Source organism: Triticum aestivum, chromosome 2D, assembly GCF_018294505.1.
Source record: "Triticum aestivum cultivar Chinese Spring chromosome 2D, IWGSC CS RefSeq v2.1, whole genome shotgun sequence".
Lineage (NCBI taxonomy): Eukaryota > Viridiplantae > Streptophyta > Magnoliopsida > Poales > Poaceae > Triticum > Triticum aestivum.
The window spans coordinates 5878573-5899193 of NC_057799.1; the positions used below are offsets into that span (position 1 = coordinate 5878573).

General features: G+C 42.6%; 2 protein-coding genes across 2 annotated transcripts; one reads left to right on the top strand and one right to left on the bottom strand.

Annotated features, from left to right (window-relative positions):
• Window positions 1-3403: 3403 nt before the first annotated feature.
• On the top strand, window positions 3404-8578 carry LOC100049025 (probable WRKY transcription factor 75). Its single transcript, XM_044473700.1, has 2 exons — window positions 3404-3870; window positions 8129-8578. Exons 1-2 carry the CDS (start codon window positions 3470-3472, stop codon window positions 8346-8348), a joined length of 621 nt encoding a protein of 206 aa, XP_044329635.1. The 5' UTR covers window positions 3404-3469; the 3' UTR covers window positions 8349-8578.
• A 6603-nt stretch (window positions 8579-15181) lies between these two features.
• Window positions 15182-20287, bottom strand: LOC123050978 (TOM1-like protein 1). The gene is made up of 4 exons (XM_044473701.1): window positions 20086-20287; window positions 18347-18889; window positions 16582-16827; window positions 15182-15906 (listed from the first exon to the last, which is right to left on the bottom strand). The coding sequence occupies exons 2-4, from the start codon at window positions 18863-18865 to the stop codon at window positions 15472-15474; spliced, it is 1200 nt and encodes a 399-aa protein (XP_044329636.1). The 5' UTR covers window positions 18866-18889; window positions 20086-20287; the 3' UTR covers window positions 15182-15471.
• Window positions 20288-20621: the final 334 nt, after the last annotated feature.

Genomic DNA, 20621 nt, shown 5'->3' on the forward strand with positions numbered 1-20621 from the left:
CAGAGTCTCCACCGCCGACGCGCCCTCTCTCCCCCTTCCTCCCTCTCCCCTCGCCGTCCCCAGTTCAAAGACATGGCCGAACGCTTCCCAGGCGACGGCGCGGCGGCAAACGGCTTCGGCCGCCGTCACCTTCACGAGGACGAAGCTCGGCTCCTCTTCGAGGCCGAGTACCCAGTCCCGCCGGACATGCGGGTGCCCGGGGCATGGAGAATCAGCGCCGGTGGGGTCCCGGTGCCACCACCGCCCACCGAGGCGGCGCGGCGTGCGGAGATCGCGCGTATCCGCGCCTCCCTGCCGCGGGCGGCGAGGGAGGGGCCGCGCTACGTCCCCGACAGCCCGCTCTGGGAGCCGTACTTCCGCCGCCGTCATGCCGAGCAGCTCGAGGCCACCAACGGCGTCGTGCCCTCCGGCAGGCTCAACTCCGAGGGGCGGCGCCGATGGTGGGGCGTGCCCGGCCGCACGCTGGAGGCCGTCCTCGAGTACATCGAGGGCGGCAACACGCCGAGGCTGGAGTACCCCGAGCCCCCGTCCTTCTCTCGCCGCCGTGGGAGCTCGTGGACGCCGAGGCGCATGGACCCCGGGGCGTCCTCCTCCTCGTCCGGTTGGTCGACCGGCTCTCCCTGCCTCCGCCCCGTCAAGCCGGAGCCCCAGGACACGCCTGTCAGCCGGCGCACCCGCAGCTCCGGTGTCCGCATCGTCGACTCCACCCCCGCCTCGGGCCGCCTCGTCCTCGTCGCCCCAAACCGGAGCCCAGCCTCCCCCCGGAGTACGAGGAGATAGCCGCGCGGCTTCTCCGACGAGGACGCCCTACGGTGGGCGCGCGACGACTACCTCCGTGACAAGATGGTCCGGCAGCGTCGGGCCCTGGAGGAGATCGCCGCCCGCAAGCGTGGGCGCGAGGACGATCACGGCGTCGTGATCCTCGACAGCGACGACGACGAGGACGCCGCCGGACCGTCCAACCCGCCGCGCCAAACCGGGGGAGGGTTGCAGCAGGGACGGCGGCCGTGGCGGAGGCGACGACGACGACGACAACGACGACGACGACGGCGGTGGCGGCGGCGACTACACGCGGTTCTACAGCCTCCTCGGCATGTAGAACTGCGCGAGCGGCGGGCGGCGAGGCGAGGGAGACGGCGGGCGGGCCTAGTAGTGTGTTTTTTTTTCTTTTTTTGTAAAATATTGGCGTGTTTGTGCCTTGTTTGGTTGAATTTGGTTTGAACTCGCCGAAATATGTATGAACTCGCCGAAAATGGTTGAATTTGCGTCATGTTTGTGCCGCACTTTAATTTTCAAAAAAATCCGTGAGCGCCGCGACTAGGTGGCATCACGCCCCCAGCGCGCGTTTTGCGCCGGTGCGCCCCCCAGGGGGCGATTTTTAGCGCCTCCTGGGGGCCCAACGGCTGGAGATGCTCTTAGGGGCAGAAAATCTGTCAGAAAAGTTGCTCATTGGGGTAATTTTGCGGTTCGAAGCCATATCATAATGCTTAGGAGACACAGTGACTAGCCGTGGTTCTCGCCACATTTTTTACCATAAAGCATAATTAATATGTTAGCTGGCAGACAAATTTCCCATTTTATAAATATTTCCCAGCTGATGCATTAACATGCATATTTTTTTTCTGGCAGTTACAATATTCCTGGTAGAAAGAATTACCCCTATAATCATATTTCCCTAATAGTTGAATGCTCTTAATCTTGTGTTGTTTTGAAGTAACTATTCAACGCCCATGAGAACACAAAAGATGCTGGCTGAGAAGGTGACCCACGCATTTGCGGGGCTAGATTTGAACTTTATGATGCAAACAATGTGTTTTTATTTTCACTTTTAAATATCATCAATTATAATTATGATCCACCATATAATTATTTATGCAGATTATTCAGTCTGCATGGAAGAAAGTGGTGACTCGTTTGGCTCTTGTTTTAGTAATCCTACATAACTAAGTAGGTGATCCCCACTAAGCTATTTATCTCAACAAGCACACATGTGACATCAACATGCAAACATGCATGGCAAAAAGCCACCTAAACGTGCAGACATGCATGAAAAAATGTCACCTCAATAAGTAAATAGTAAAGCATATGTATTTTAAATTTTAGTTCACATATTATTGATCAAAATATCTATAATCCATCCAATCAAATAGAATTGGAATATATTGCAACGATATCCTGAAGGGTAAAGTCTAGTTTAATATAGTAGATAGTGCCTTGCCTTGTCAGTCAAGCATGGTGTTGCTATAACCTAGCTACTCCCTCCAATCAACTTTAATTGTACTAAACCATCGACAAGTACTACCTCCATCCCGGTTTATATATCCTCTTTGTATTTTATGTCAAATTTTGACTAGAGATTTAACAAACAAAATATTAATGCATGCCACCAAAAGTTACATAGTTGGATTCGTATTTAAGCATAGTTTCTAATTATATTATTTTTGTGACATGCATTATTATTTTGTTAGTTAAATTTAAGGTCAAAATTTGGTACAGAATAAAAGGGGACTAATAAACCAGGACGGAGGTAGTACTATGGATTGGGGGAGTATTAAAGTTCAAGTAAACCGGGCTTATTCTCCAATTTAATTATCAAGCTAGGGCAACTAGTTGCTACATAAATATTAAGAGTGATTGTTATGTTCTGTATACAAAAAAAATCATGCTTCCAAAAGTTAGAACATGACTTTTTTTATCAGATGCGTGATTAAGCTAACTAATCAAGCTGACCCCACAGTGAAAAATCCTAGAAATTAGAGCACATCACGCAACGCACGTGGTTCAAGACTATTTTGGAGCTTCTAGGCCCTTTGATTTTTCAGCTGCCCCCACACCCACTGCAGGGCGCCTATATTTTCTAGCTTTATTCCTTTTCACGAGTTGGTGGAATACATTTCAACACACAATGACCTGAGCTTGACGACCAATCTGCAACGCTATTAATAATTCCTACACACGCACATAATAAACAAAAAAAAGGGGAAGGTTCGTCTCTGGTCCGGCGCTTCAACAATATCACGGGAATGGTCAAATCGAGGATGGCACTCGTGCGCATTCGCTATCGATCCCACCATGCAAACAGTCTTTTTACCATTCCGGCCTTGTCCATCCATCTGCGTGTCCTCTACGACAACCCCCAGCTCCAGGAATCCTCTCTCTCTCTCTCTCTCTCTCTCTCTCTCTCTCTCTCTCTCTCTCTCTCTCTCTCCCTCCCTCCCTCTCTCATGACGCATGCATGTGATCCGTGGTATATGTAAGGCAGATCGAGGAAGCCGCCTTCAGCAGACTACGGGTCAAAGTGAGGCACGATTATCCTAGCCTACTATATAACCCTGGGTGTAACTTGTGAAACTCTTTTCAGCTACTTCCCCTCTCTCTCTCTCTCTCTCTCTCTCTCTCTCTCTCTCTCTCTCTCTCTCTCTCTCTCTCTCTCTCTCTACCTCTAGCTTGAGCTCAACATAGCACGGCCATGGAGAATTACCCCATTCTCTTTGGGACGCAGCCCTCATCTTCCACCTCCAATTCATACCACTTCGTGGCAGGAGCGAGCAGCCATGACCATCTCCATCACCATGGTCAAGCAGCTGGCAATAACTCCAGCGGGGGCGGCGGCTTGAACCAAGGCCTCTTCCCGGGGGCCAAGCAGGAGGAGCCCTCCAACTCAAAGGATGGTGGTGGTGATGATGGTGCGGGAAGTAGTTCACAGGGCGTCGGCGAGGCGGACGTCGTCGTCGGGAGGAAGAAAGGCGAGAAAAGGGAGCGGCGGCCTCGGTTCGCGTTCCAGACGCGCAGCCAGGTCGACATCCTCGACGACGGCTACCGGTGGAGGAAGTACGGGCAGAAGGCCGTCAAGAACAACAACTTCCCCAGGTTCGTAAACCCGTGCCCTAATTTCTCATATGACACCTTGACTTGCTGATCCTGACTGATGATCAGATTGTTTTGATGCTTGATATACTTCTGGATGCTATTTGGGACTCCTGTTGATTGTTTCTCCTTTTGGGTTCCTTTTTCCATTTGTTTGGCGTGCAATTTCATTTCATGTTTTTGATGGGCATGAAGAAGAAAGTAGGTGAGATGGAGTCCCAGTGAATCTTCCAAGCTCTGGTAGTGGTTGCCTACATGGGATAACGACATGTCTCATCCTCATCATCTAGTCTAGGCGAAAAAGCTAGCTAAGTTCCACGTGATTTTGATGGGCATCGCCAATAAATAGAGAGCTGATGGTGATCGTATTTGACTAGGAATAATTTGAACCACCAGTTAGAGGTGGATTGAACGCTCCACATTATCTAATCCTTGTGTCTATAGATTATCCTGTAATTAAGTCACCATATTAGCATGCCACCTGGAGCACAAAAGACTGTCTCTCTGGGATTACCGACTACAGACGCTGTCTGGCCTTTTCCCCTCTAGGGCCCTGAGTTATGCATATATTATTAGTACTAGGCAACTAGCGGAGTGATCCGCGCATTTGCGCGGCTAGCTAGATTTCTTGCATACATGGATTGCTCTGATGTTAGAAATTATCATACATGAAACTGTAAATGATGGTGCTATGGAAAAAATAGTGAAGAATAAAATTATTCTATTTTTATATAAAAGCCTTATATACGTTAATCGCTGCTCTGATGTTAGAAAAGTGCAGCCACACCAGGATTCCTCTCAAGCAAAATATATGACAGTGTGATATATTGTTGATATTTTTAGACACTAATGCTAATTACAATGCATTGACTTACATTTTAAGGATAATTAAAATGACTTTGCTATATACTTTACATGATTTGTTGCTTGCTACATTTTTTATCAATATTCTCTCTCAGCCCCTCTTATCATATTTTCTTTTCTCTCATGATGGACATTATTTTTTTTAATTTTTTTCAATTGCTCATCTATGTTAACGTAGTTATCAATAAGGAAGCAAGAATAAGTCACATGGTGAGTGGTAGATCTTCGGTGTCATCATGTCGGCGAAGACGCACATGTACTAGAACCTAAGTTCATAATTAGTATATCTGATGGCCTCTCCTATAGGTTTCCTAGAAACAAATATAATTATCAGTTCATATTGAGTGGGAATTTCTATATATAATAGGCAATTTCATTTCACGCAGCTTCTGCTATCCTGACACACATTTATAGCATAACCAAAAAAACTATCATATACTCAACATGATTTGTTCATTTCAATCTTTACACAATAGTATTTAGCTTCATTCGTATGATATGCCACTTACATATATATCACACATTCAAAACAATCTAACTCTTTCCATGTCTTGCACGTAGTCCTCGTATACGCATACACTACTGGATTCTTCAAAATCTACTCTTTCAGTCTCAGCTCCAATTTGCCATGAACTTTGAAAGTGACTGACAATTCAAACATTACCAAGCTTGACTCTTTTATACTTGATTAAAACTTAATTTCCATATAATTGAATTCACTAAGGTTTATACATTTAACAAATCCAAGAATGTCAATACATCAGATGTGTGCTGCTTGGTGTGTAACTGCTTGATGTTAATCCTCGGTCACTACATACTCCATGGTATTGAATGGGAATCAATTGGTTTGAGTATAATTAGCAGTTATATTTTTGTGAAAATTTTCTATAACATATTTCTTCCCTTTGCTTCATAGTATGTGACTAATGTTTTTCAACATAACCGAGACAACTTTACTACATACTTGACTTCCAAACTTTATGTTGCAGAACAATAATATTTAGCTTCCAGGTCTAGTACAAGAAAATGTACTATTTTATTGTTAATTACAACTGTCGTGAACTCTGCAAATGACATGCAATTCAAGCATATATACCTTAGTTAAATCCATGCATGTTGATCCTTCTAACTAATCCATACATATTGACACATCTAAAACATGATGAGTTTGTTGTTGGTCCTCTGTCACTGCAAACTACATGATACCAGATGTAATTCAAATAGTTTATTTTAGTTCTATTCTACATTTTCAGTTTAGTTTGATTTTACATATAAATCCATTTGTTTTGGTAAAAAAAATATTGGTTTACCCATTTGTGACCATAATAATGGAGTACGAAAATCAATTGGCTCTATTTTATTTCTGACCAAACTAATCCATGCATATTGAGATATCTAAGACATGTTGTGTTTGGTGTTGGTCCTCTATCATTGCAAACTACATGATACCAAATGGAAATCAAATAGTTTTTTAAAAATTGGTTCTACATTTTCATTTTCAGATTAATTGTACGTATAGACCCAATCACTCTGAGTAAACAATTAAATGTGTTTAGCTATATGTCACCATAATAATGTAGTACGAATATCAAATTTGGCTATGTTTTATTTCTGATCAAACTATGTATGTGAAAAGAGTTCTATATCTTTACCTACTATTTATATATACTACTCTTCTGTCAAGAAGTTCATTCTTAAATTTAGCTATTTGTAACCCTAATACTAATAGTCATATATCTTTACCTATTGTTTTGCATGAACTGAGAGAATAGCACAATAAACATCTATCAATGATTAACTTATATACTTGCTAAAATAAATTGTAGTATAGTAGAAAGGGTCATATTGTATAGTTGATTAGAAATAATGCATGCACATCATAGTCTGATTCGTATGTAAACCATTGTCCAATTATTATTCGTATGTAAACCATTGTCCAATCTATTCATCTTCAATCATGGTAGTACAACGAACACTAGAAATAATAAAAATTACATCCAGATCCGTAGACCACCTAGCGACGACTACAAGCACTGAAGCGAGCCGAAGGCGCGCCGCTGTCATCGCCCCTCCCTCGCCGGAGCCGGGCAAACCTTGTTGTAGTAGACAGTCGAGAAGTCGTCGTGCTAAGGCTCCGTAGAACCAACGCACCAGAACAGCAACCGCCGCGGATGAAGAGTGTAGATCAAAAGGATCCAACCTGAAAACACACGAACGAAGACGAACGACGAACAGATCCGAGCAAATCCACCAAAGACAGATCCGAGCAAACCATTGTCCAATTAATTCCCAAGTCATTGTCAATTCAAATTCTTGCTGATGTTAGAGGTGATGTTATCCATGTTCTACCGTTGTCATACACAATGTGCTGATTTGTGATTGCTTTGATATAACAACCTTTATGAGATATTGATATGTATGTTTAATTGTTAACTGACTTTAGACCAAAGACATTACCACATATAATGGAAGGACTAGTTTAGCCTATCTGGACGAAGATGGTGGCTTATTTTCCTCTTCTTTTAATAATAACATAATAGATAGATAGATAGATAGATAGATAGATAGATAGATAGATAGATAGATAGATAGATAGATAGATAGATAGATAGTCTCCGCTAACATCAGCGCAAGAAATAGATGACTTATGTGTATGTTGATGCATGTCTTAATTAAATCTATACACTTTCAAAAATAATATAATACTTAAAGTAACAAATATTTATGGCAGACCAAAAAATGAGATCAAATGACAACTACCAAATATTTATTATACTTCAATCCTTAAGAACAACGATTTACCATTGTGATATAGGCTTTTTCCAGAACAATTAGATCTTAAAAAATTGGTGATATGGCACATCACGGTAATCTCATGAACAGTTATGAACCATCCCAACATAGAAAGTATATTAATGTCAATTGAATTGGAAGGGACTAAAGCAACAAATGATGAAATCATTTTGCTACTAGTTTAATCATTTATTAGTCATATATCTAAGAACATATACCGATTGATAATGCTTGGTAACTTTTGTGAACCTCAATGGATTGTAAAACTGAATAACATTGGAAGAAAAAGAGCACAAGAGTTCGAGAGGAATGCAAGTGTGGAACAAAGATTGCAAAATATATACAATTGTAGGACAAACTGCTGAGACAAAATACAACAAGCATACGTGGAAAGCTCCTTTGTAGATCATCCATGCAGGAATTTTAACATGTAGCCTAACTAGTTTCTTATACGTATCTATGTAGGATCTCCCTACTCTAATTAAGTCTAGTCTACCCCCCCCCCCCCCCCCCAAACTTATTGCTAGAAGGCTTTGTTGTTGTTCTTATGATCCCTATAGCACAATAGCCTTTTATAAAGTACTAACTTGTTTGTTACATGCAGGAGCTACTACCGGTGCACGCACCAAGGATGCAACGTGAAGAAGCAGGTGCAGCGGCTATCGCGGGACGAAGGTGTGGTGGTAACGACATACGAGGGCACCCACACGCACCCAATTGAGAAGTCTAATGACAACTTTGAGCACATACTCACCCAGATGCAGGTCTACTCAGGCATCAACAACGTCTCCCAAACCTTTGGCAACCAACACATGTTTCAATGAACATCACATGCATGGCTAAATAATGCCTATGCACACTCGTAGAGATTATGTTGATTTGTACATTAACCCTAGACATGTGAAAACGTAAAAGAGTAATAAAGCGCGATGTCATAGCTAGATAGATGTTGGTTGCTCATGCGAGTTTTTTTTTCATTCCTTTGTTGATGTTTTTTTCAATTGTAGATGAACTATTATGGGCTAACCGATCAATACAAACACATAAACTATTAGCACCTTGGGGGTACGTGTGCACTAGTGTTGTACAGCTCCTCATCATCCATTTCAGATCTAGTAAAAAGTTATCCATATCATATCCACGATGCATATATGCATGTGTTTGTTTTTAATTTTTCACATTAGTATGACTTGTTTAAGTAGTACTTGTTTGGTTGTATTCCTATTTAGCATTGATCCAAATATTCCAATCAAAATTGATGAAATACATATGAGAAACAATCTCTATCGGAATTAGTCCATGCACATATAACCACAGGAGGACCCCTTTTTCGTGACAAAAAATGCAATAATTGTACTGTGTGTATAATGTGAGTATAGAGCAAAGTTGGGCTTGGTATTAGCGGAGGGTTTGATATTTTTTGAACACAGTAGAGACGCAAGCGCTCATATAAACGTGCATACACTCACCCCTATGAACGCACACACGCATACCCTACCCCTATGAGCACCTCCGAGAGGTTGAGCCGGCATATCATCTTCAGATTTTACGAAGTCATCGTAGTCGACGAGAACGTCTCCTCCCACTGAAAGCGTGCGTATCGCCGCAAATCCTGAATAAATCCAGGATAAATGCGAGCACCGGGATTTGAACACTTGTAACAGAGGCTTAATATAGTGTGGCAGCGGAAATAGACTATACGAAGCTGGTAGGTAGTCAAATACACGGGGTCAAGCGAGGGGCGGGCTAAACGCCTGCCTACAGGAGGGGTGTGTAGATCGGGTGTGGTGGTTGGCCAGGGATGTTTTCAAAGCTAGCCTTAGCCGTCTTTGTCACCGGATCGATGTATTATATTGACTAGTACACGGGGAGAAGCAAGCAAGGGTTCCAGGAAATGCAGCACTCGTCCAACTCTATAATCAAACCACGTCTCATTGTCTACTTTTCTACAGTGACCGATCACTAAATTCCTAGCATAAATCCACGTCATCTGCTGGATTGGAGCCATGACTAGGTATCAACACCTCCATGGGATGGAGATAGTGGACCGAGGAGAGCTCGCGTCGACAAGCAGCAGCACAGGAAACCAGCAGAATCGATGCGAAAAGTGATGGGAGAGATAAAATGTGTGTTGAGAGCATGGAAATTGGCAAGTGGATTGAGAGGGGCCGCATGCATGTCTCAAGCTGGAAAGACGAGCGGCCCAGTGCGGGTGGAAATAGAAAGGGAAAGAAGAGCAAGTGGAGGGATTTTAGTAGAATTATTAATGTGCTGGTTATGGTGATCGAGTGGGCTTTTATGCCAACTACAAAATCACTTAGGGATTGTCTAAGACTCAGTCGACTGAGACTTCGCAAAGTCTCAGTCGGCTGACGTCATCTAAGAGAGATTAGGCCCGTTTATTAGCTCGTCATCTGCTGGACTATATTCGGCTTAGGTTCTGGGCTTTCTTTTTCTGTTTGTTTATTTTTTTATTTTGGGCCGGGCTCTTTACTGTGTTTGTGTATTTGGGCAGACTGTTTATTTGTTTTCTTTTGACACAGCAAAAAAGGTACTCAACAGAAAAAGAATAGGCCCAGGCGATATGTGTTTAAGTGCTTGATCTTTGTACTAAGGAGCACTCAACTCGCTGTATGTGTCTGTGTGCTTGTTTGGTACGCTTGGGAAAAAAAATGAAAAAAAGCATCAACTATGCATATATGTGCTGGTTTGCTGGAAAATTTCCGTAGCTTTGTAAAATTTGTGTGATTATGAAAAAAAAATCCCAGCAGCTATAAACCAGTGTTTATAAAAAAAACAACTGCTATGATTTTTGACAAAAAACAATTAGTATTGATTATAACTGATAGTAATTCAGGATATCATGCCCTGGCACACAATTTGCTAGCGACACCACTCTGAGACTGGACAGATGCGCATTTCAAAAATCAAAATCTGAACAAAAATATATAATCAGAACAAATGCCCAGCAGCTACTACTTACGATGTCTGAACAAATTTGCAAGACTAAAAATGACTTGCCACATCAATTAAAACCTCTGTCAACCTGTTTTTACAGAGTTCAAAATATACAAAAATAAATAAATTCTTATAGAGTTTGAAAATATACTGTGCAGCAGATAAAAAAAAGTCTAACAAAAAATATATTCTAACTATCAGATGTAAACAAGGGGACTGGACAACAAAAATAAATGGAAAAACTTTGGCTACTTCGTTAGTTTCATCGATAGTTTAGACACACACACACAAAAATAAGTGGGACTTTATAACTAATTTAAGTAACAAAAAAAAAGAAATGCAAAAAAGAAGATACTATAACTTTTTTATGTAACATAATAAAAACAACAATGAAAATGGTCCCTCCACACTCTTGGTAAAAAAAAAAGACATGCAGTTGCCCCCCTCTCCTACCGCCTTTCGACAAAACAAAGATGAGTTGCAGTCACATAACTAGACATGCAATTGCAGTAGGTGGTGACACTGCAGTTATGTGCCTAGTGTCAGACATGCAACTACCCCTTCCTCTCCCGCCATCCTCCGACATAACAAAAGGTCAGTTGCAGTCAGGAGGGTGGCCCTGCAGTTGCAGTCGAGGATGCCACTTGCAGTTGCATGCCTAGTGTCAAACATGCAACTCCCCCTCTCCCTCCGCCGCCCTCCAGCAAAACAAATGTCAGTTGCAGTCGGGTGGTGGCACATGCAATTGCAGTTGGGGGCGACGCTTGCAATTGTGTGCCTAGTGTTAGACATGCAACTACCCTCCCTCTCTCGCCGCCCTCCGAAAAAAAGTCAGTTGCGGTCGGATGAGTGCACATGCAATTGCGGTCAGGGGTCACACTTTATGTTGCATGCTAGTGTGAGACATGCAACCGCCCCCCTTGTACAACCTCCCACCGACGAACAAAAGGTCAGCTGCAACTGAATAGGTAGACATGCAATTGTAGTTGCATGTGCAGTGTGAGACATGCAACTACCCCCATCCCTCTCTTACCATCCTGTGACATAACAAGATGTCAGCTGCACACGAGAGGGTGGACATGCAATTGCTGTTTAGGACGACACTTGTAGTTGTATTCCTAGTGTCAAACATGAAACTACCCCTCTCGTGCCGCCGCCTTCGAAAAAACAAATGTCAGTTGTAGTTAGGTGGGTGCACATGCAATTGTAGTTAGGAGTGACGCTTGCAATTGCATGCCTAGTGTTATACATGCAACTGCCTTCCCCTTCTCTCGCCACCCTCCGACAAAACAAAGGCCAGTTGTAGTCGGATGGGTGCACATGCAATTGCAGGCGGGGGCGACACTTGCAATTGCGTGCCTAGTGTCATACATGCAACCGCCTCCTCTCCCACTGCCCACCGAAACAAAAAGGTCAGTTACAGCGGGTAGACATGTACTTGCAGTCGGGGGAAAAAACACCACTGGCCCTCCCCCCAACAAAATACCACTGAGTTGCAGTCATGTTGAAGACATGTCGTTGCAGCCGGTACCGACACTTGCAGTTGCATGCCTAGTTGCAGACATGCAACTACCCCCCACTTCCCCTCCTCCCACAAAACACCATAGAGCCACATGCGGTGGGATAAATAAAATGAATAATAAAAGCGCCATCATTGAGCCACTACCTCACACACACACACACACACACACACACACACACACACACACACACACATGGGGGTTGTTGCATGTCGATAAACATGCAACTGGTCAGGGGCAGTTGGGTGTCAAGGGTAGACATGCAACGGGCCATATCCGATGGCAGTTGCGTGTCAACGGTGGACATGCAACCGGGGAACAAGGAAAATTCCCCAGTGCACGGGGGGTGGAGGTCGTCTTGGGATATTGTTCTTGTGTGGTGGGAGATAAAAATAAAAGAAATGAAAAACACTGACATTGGGACCTCCCCTAGCGACGCGCGCGCACAGACACACACAACACACACAGCTGGGCCAATTGCATGTCGAGGGTGGAGATGCAACTGCCACCTTTAGGGGTGATTTCGTGTCGAGAGTGGACATGCAACTGGAGAAAAAAAAGGACACCCCTCCCCCGAAGATTTTCTTGGAATATTATTCTCGTGCAGTGGGAGAAAAACAAAACAAAAAAGGAACAGAAATGAAAAACGCCACTGCTAAATGTCTAACTAGTGCCTCCTAAGGTCACGTCACATGTTGATCCTAAAAAAGGGCCGCAACACATATAGTTGTGCATTGAACGTGTTGCGTATAGTTGCAACTTGTGCAATTAGGAATGAGAGTCAGATATGCCACATGTAGGCAAAAAAACAAATAGTTAGTAGAAGTTTCATTTCTACCAACATAGTGTTCCTTATGTTAGGGTGCACGGCAAGTTAGTAGAAGTTTTTTTAGAAACAAAAAGAAAATTTTAAAAATATCGCCAACCCTACCTTTAGTTGCATTCTGCCTCTACCTCGACAGCAACAACCAATTTGTAAAAACAACTTTAGCCAACAAAAAAAGTACATGCAACTTTTTATTGCGGTAAAAACATCCATCTATTCATCAGAACATCATGGCGTTACAAAAGAAAACCAGGAGTAAGAAAAATTGCATCCATGCATGTAGACCACCTAACGACAACTATAAGCAGCAGAATGAGTCAATGGTGGGCCTCATCATCGTCCCTCCCTCACCGGAGTAGAACTTTAGTCTACTAACAAGTACAACCATGAAAAAAATAAACCAAATAAAAGAAAAACATACACTATTGTTTATTCTTATTTACATTTTGAAAACAATTTATAATAAACGTGTAAGCCAAAAGAAGTATAGCTGCAAAAAGAAAAGGAAAATAAACATGTATAAAATTAGTCGTATTTGGATAAATTACTCAAAATAAAAAAATACAAGCTTGACACTCTATGTGCAGTTGAAATGTATGAAAACTATATTGTAAAAAAAATCAAAAAATAGGTCACCTAAAGAAAAGCAACATCAAGACGCCCTTTGAATTTCCCCTCCTAAGCCCCGGGTGTTTAAATTTGCGACACATAATTATTTTTGATAAGAAACCTGCCACAAACAATGAATAAAAGGCCGAAACCTTGCCGAGGCTAGTCCCGACAAAGAAGAACAAAAGGACAGGGCCCAGCCCAGAAACAAACAGAAAAAAAAACAAATGGGCTGGTAGTGCAGTTGCACGAATCTTGGAGCATCCAACAATCCAACGGACGGGGCGTCGACTGAGACTTCGCGAAGTCTAAGTCGACTGAGATTTAGCATGTCCGAATCACTTATGGTTAAGAGAAAACAAGGTCGTAGGTCATGCTGGGCCTGCAAAGCAGCGGCACATGGGCCAAGCCCATAGGCATTCACTTCTCTTTTTTTTCTGTTTTACTTTCTTTTACTTTTTTCGTTTCTTTTTATCCATTCTTTGAGTTTAAAATACATGAATTCATATTAGAGATAGATGAGCACTTTTTTTAAAGAATTATATACAAAAAAGGTGTCAATTTATTTTATTTTTCGATTTTTTTTCATTTGTTTTCTAGCTTCCCACATATTCATAAAAAAATATTCACGAAATTTTAAAAAATCTGCATTGTGCATGTTATGAATGTTTAGCATGTATTATACGATATTCAACATGTTAAAAAATAGTTTTATCAGGTATTTTAAAATATTCATCATATATTTTAAAAATATACATCATGCTGAAAATGGTAATTATGTATTGAAAAGTGAGAACTCCAAAAACATAGGAAAGAGTGAAAAACACAAGAAAAAGGCAAAAACTAGAAAAGAAAATAAATAGGGGGAAATAAATTTAAAATTAAATAATTAAATATTTTAAATACACTATAATCATCTTTGTAATGCCCAGTAAATTCTTTTTGGTTTTATGCTTAACATTTTCTAAATATATGATGAACCAGTTTGTAATACACAGCAAAAAAACTAAATAGTGATGAACAATTTTTAATATAGGATTAATATTTTCTAAGTACCACATGAACATTTTTAAATGAAAGGACATTTTTAAAAATACGTTAACATTTTTAGAGTAATATACATGAATTTTTTAATTACATAATCATTCAGATAAAAGATACATGTATATTTTTATTTAATATATGAACACATTTTAAAATTATATAAAATGTATTTTTCAAACGCATGCTGAACATTTTTGAAATACATGACGGACAATTTTGAATTGGACGAGAACAAAAAACGGGAGCTAAAATAAAGGAAAAAAGATGAGAATATAAATAGTAAAAAGGAAATATGGAAAAGAAACGAACAGAAATAAAAAAATTGAAAATAAAAAATGGTTTTGAGAAGCAGCATACCAGGCCGGTTGCGAGTCTCTGACAAAACAGAACCCAACCCACTGCACTCGAATCAAGCGCAGACGCCAAAAATGAAAGGAAAACCGATATGAAAGAAAAATCGCTTGATGGCCGTGGCCCACGAACTGGCTGCTGTAGGCGAGCGCTAACTCAAACTCGCAATAAGCGAGAAATAGGTTGCCTCAAAAAAAAAGTTAGCGAGAAATAGGCTTAGTGATGGCATATCAGACCTCAGGCTTATGATGTGAGGCCTTAAGATAAAATTATCAATATGATATCCAGCCAAACATAATATGTGCAAGTGTAACTGGAGAAGTGGCAGCAATAATTGTTTTCCAACAACTGTCGAAAAAACATTCGGTGTAAGACTATATTGATGCAGAATTTGACAAGGACTACATAGATTGATTTGAGATGCATCCACGAAACCAGAAGATGATAAGTGACTGATCAACGCGACAAACCGCGGAGCACAACTACTGAGCTACCGATGATCGATCGGGTGCAGCAAATAAGTTGACGAACGACCTGAACCCTAATGAATGCCCAATCCTCTACTAGATGAAATACAGTCAGACGCCATTCTGCGGTAGTCTAAAACTCGCAGTGCCTTCTCATCCCAGGAACTGGTGTTCAGAGGTTAATCGGGTCATCTTTCTTCATGTCCTGCTTTTGGGCCCCATCTGCATCCTCCTGGGAGGAGCTGCTGTCCCCTCCCTTCTTGCCGAATATCATCTCGTCGAGGTCATCGAGCATACCGTCGTCTCCATCCGGCTTTGCTCGAGAACCGGCCGGTTTTCTGACCAGGGCCTCTTCGCTCCCGACGGCAGTGGCATCCTCATGTTCCGCTTCTGCGGCGATCGGTATGGCCAACGGCTCTTGTTCCGCGTGCGCTGGCGCCACGGGTTTCTTCATCTCTTCGTATCTGGATAGCACTTTCTGGATCTCGTCGTTCACGGTCAGGGCCTCCAAGAGCATGGCCTCGTTGTCCCCAGCCGTCTCCACGAATCTCTGGATGGTGTGTTGGGATTGGTAGCATTGTTGCACAAGGGTGTTCGTCAAGTCGTCCTGTGCAAGTAACAGAACTAGTCAAAACATAATACTAGCTCTTCACCATTTGTAACAAAAATCTACCTCAAACCAGTAAAATTAACATGTAAAACATAGTCTGATTACTGAAGTAAGTAGTCCATGTTGCACAATATTTTGAACGCACGCCTTGCTTTCACACAAGTTCAAATATACCTCCAGTGAATGCAATCACTGTCAAGGAACATAGCATCAAGCTCAATTAAGCATTAATGAGTGTCTTTTCAATTCTGATTTATAGCTAAATGACTGGCAAAATGACAAAACCAGTTTTTGTAATGTATCGCAAACTTGCTCCATTAGGACTTGCGATAGCTCAGAAAATTGCAGTGATGTTGTCTTGGAATGGTAGATGATATGCATTTAGAAAAAAAAATTGAATGCTTGAATAGAACATATTAAGGAACAGAGTGGAACTTCAGAGTTCAGAGTATCTCATAAACAGAGTACTACGAGCATGAAATAGAATAAATATAACACAAGGCACCGGCAGCAGAACCAAATAATAATAATGCGCTACTGGTATTTAAATAAAACGTTCACCGGAAAAAATCCATGAAGAACCAGTCCAGCTATTGTGTGAAGTGAACTAGTGTACTCCAGTCAAAAGGTATTTATGCGAACTTGGAGGAAGCTACACAAAGTCCAGTTTACCTGCAAAGCATCCTGCTGAGGGAAAGATGAAAAAACGGTTGAAAGAAGCTCTATGCTGTTACGCGCAACATCAAAAGCTTCCTTTGTTTCTTCGGCAGTATATGTATGCATATGCACATCTTCAAAGGTCTGTTGCGTGAAGTTTGCACCAGCTTCAGCTTCAGCAACTGAGCGTGGTGGAGTAAATATGGGGGCCAAGCTCTCATTGTCGCGTCCAGGAAACCGCACTCCTCTTGATTTCAGACTCTACAGAAAATATATATTAGCTAGTTGTCCACTCCACTGCCTTGGTTACTAAAGCATAATATATTTTTCACTTAAAAGATAAATCATATGGATTTACAGTACTGCCATCAAACTGGACACCGAAACAACGAATTATTTGACTCGAAAATTTCTTGAGTAGATGTCAATGCTGCTGCCAAAATTTGTTCACCCCAATTTCTTCAACCATGAAGCCGTGAAAAATATGGCCACCACAAATTATCACTCTTCCCTTCTAAAACACAAAAGTATGAAACATATTAAAGCAGAAAAGTGAGAAGCGTAAAGTAACAAAGCACTGAGCTTATTGCATAGTATTGTACTTTCTTACTTACAGGTATTAAGGGGGTGGTACAGTATAGGGAATGACCAAATGATAACAGTGGAATGATTCATGCTGCCAAGATCGTCACTCTTCCTTCAGACTGACGGAAGCTTCTTTTTTATAGTGGAGATTGACGGAAGCTAATAGTATGTTAGTGGATCTAAATGTGCAATTTTAAATATTTACCGTGATGCACCCAATTTTATCTGTAATTCAAACAACAATTTCATTCTGAAGTTGTTTCATCTCATGATAATTCGAGATAAAACCGGGTGCTTCCCTCTATCTTCGATCTTTGAAAAGCACCAACTAATTGATGGCATGTGCTTCTACTTAACTGTTGCTTCCACACTATCATTCCATCATCAAAATTTAAGATGAAGTTCAGTTTTTTTCTGAATTTAGTGCCTACTATTTGTTCCTGTTGACTACAGCATGACAGTTTCAGAAATGACTGCTTCAGTACCCCCTAGGTTCCACACAGTAATTATGGACTTAAATTACTTCTATAACATGTTGATGTTTTGGTAGAATATAATTTAGTTATTCTCTATATGGTTTGCGTCTTTTTTCTGAAATAGTCATGACATATAGTTTTCAGGTGACAACCAAAAGGGGTGAAGCCAATATAATGCAATCAAATTAACCATGCATTCCTCAACTACTGCTTTATCTATATGTGAATATAAAGGTTAATTTAGTAGGTCAATATACCCATAAAACTGCTCAAATTGTGTGTATTTCTAGCATTATGTTGAGTTCTGAAGGAAAGTACTGAGCATTTTTATTTGACTAGTAGCCAAATTTCAGAGATGTACTATGTCATTACCATTCTATAAATCCACAGTATTTCTTCTAACTGGGTAATTTGTATCTGTTCTGTTCATCATCTTGAGCTAAGACTCTTATATATATATTGATCTTCTTTTCATCCTACGTCTCAGCCATAATCTGTCGATATCCTACCAAAAATCACATGCTGGCTACCCATTCATGCAGGTATCTTCAGTTACTTCAACCTTTTGGTCCTAAATTATTGTTTTCTGTACTTACATTGCAAAGCACATCACGCTATTTGGGCCAACTTTTCATTGACCAAGAAATGAAAATATAGACTCTCATTGCTACGAGACAGAATCAGGCAACTAGAATGTGATACAACAATTCTTCAGGTACCTTGTATGTCTCCTCATAGACCGGCAGGTAGCGGAGCTCCTCGCCGGACTCTCCCCAAGCCTCAATCAGCATAAGCGCCTTGTTCCTGTTATTCACCACGGTCAGTGGATCATCCACCAACCTGACCATCTCATCGAGAACCCTCTCGGCGGCGACCTCGGAGAACACCTTCTCGCAGTTCTTGGTGACGGTCTCGAGAAGGGACAGGGTGAGGAACTGAACCCTTGCATCCTTCAGCACGAGCCGCTTCTTGACCCCGCGGACCAGATCCACGCTGTTCACCTTCCCGGCGTTGATCAGGTCGCAGATCTCCAGGTTCATGGCCCAGTCGGGCCCCTCCAGGGTCTCGGAGGTGGCGTCCTCGACGATCTTGTCGGCTGGAGTCTGCCCCAGGAAGAGCTCCCTCATCTTGAAGCTCATGGAGCTCATGCCGGCCGTCATCTTCTTGCCGACCTCCGTCCCGGTGATCTTCAGCTGCTCGCTCAGCGCCGTCACCTTCTCCATCAGGTTGTCGCCCATCTTCTTCGCTGCTAATTAAACCACCTGAATTTTCATCATCAAAGCAAGAAAATAAAATTCAGCAAGGGCCATGGTATATATATAACCAATGTCAAACTTGTGCAAACCCATGGCCTTTGGCCTGTCTGTCAATTATTTACAGACAGCATTGTTCCTACAACTGAATTCAGTGAAAACAATTGCACTACCAGGCACCGTTCAGATAGATTCGGTATCAAATTTGAACAGGCCAGACATCTCCTAGCAGTAGGCAGTAGTAAAATCAAGATATCAATTTCAGGGGCAGTAGTACAATCAAGATACCAATTTCAGGGGCTGGCATGCAGGAAAACTGATTTCGGGAAATAAGATGCCTCTAGCATTGCTACTTGGCAATAACGGTGCTACCTAGACGAAAACAATCACGCTGTCAGGCACAGTACATCTGGACTAGATTCACAGTTTCAAATTTGAACAGTCAAGACATGTGCTACCTAGCAGTAGTACAATGAGGGTACCAATTTCAAGGGCGAGGCGTAAAGACAAATCCTTTTCATCATCAACACAAGAAAAGAAATTCAGCAAGGGCCATTGTATAATAACTAATGTCAAACTTGTGCAATCCCATGACCTGTGTCTGTCAATTATGTGCTGCAGTTGGGCCGTGTTGCTTTATATATAAAGCGGGGTGGAAGCCTTTTTTCGGTAATTATGTGCTGCAGCATAGCTCCTGCAATTGAATTCAGCGGCGCTACCAGGCACAGTGCAGCTAGATTCACAGTGTCAAATTTGAACACTAGTAGAATCAAGACACCAGTTTCAGGGGTGGGCCTGAAAGACAAACTGTTTTTGGAAAAATGAGGGAATCCCTCCGGCCTCTGCTGCTTCAGTTGCCCTAAGCGAGGAGGAGTAGTCATAGACTCTGTGGTGCTACAGTACATGTCAAATTTGAATGAACAAGAGACAAAAGGGCCCAAGACAAGAGAGAACAAATCGAGTCAAATTTGAACAGAGTGCAGGAGCTAGGTTCAGTGTCAAATCTGAAGAGTCGAAACATGTCTCCTCTACCAGGGGCTGGTCCGGTCCAGAGGCAGGTGGTCTGCTTCTACTGGCAGCTAGCAAATCTGCATCGAACGCCTACGACTAGAGGAGGGCGTTGACCGAGGGGGGAGCTCCAAAACGGCGCGCGCGGGGGGCGGCCGGAGGAAACCAAGACGGAGGTGGGAGGGGGGAGAACTCACCGCGGCCGGGGTCCGGGGAAGGGGGTAGCAGACCAGATCAGATCTGGCGGGCGGCGGCGGCGGCGGCGGAGACGAAGAGAAGCAAGTCAGCGGCGGGGCGGCGGCTCCTCTTCTGCTCCTGCCGAGTTCCCTTCCCACACACGTGCGGCCGCAGACTCACTCGAGAGAGCACTCCTACTCACGGACGCAGCTTCCGTGCCTTTGACATGTGGGCCAGCCACCTGTTAGACCCGCATGTCATAGGCACAAGACCTTAAGGCACCCAAGCGCAGTCCCCTACTCATTCAGGAGAGCCGTTTTGGACCTGCCTGAACACTAATACTCCCTCCGGTGTAAGGTAGTATAATTTTGATCACAGTGACCAAGGCACATAGTTACAACATGTTAAGACGAAATTATCCTTGACCAAGGCATCTCTAACGACGACCCACATATTTTCTCCCGCAGACAGGGGGACCAGTCCGTCGTGAACACCGTGGCGGGTTCCCATAAATTCTCTCCCGCATCCGCCACAGAACACCGCGGCAGGCTCCGAG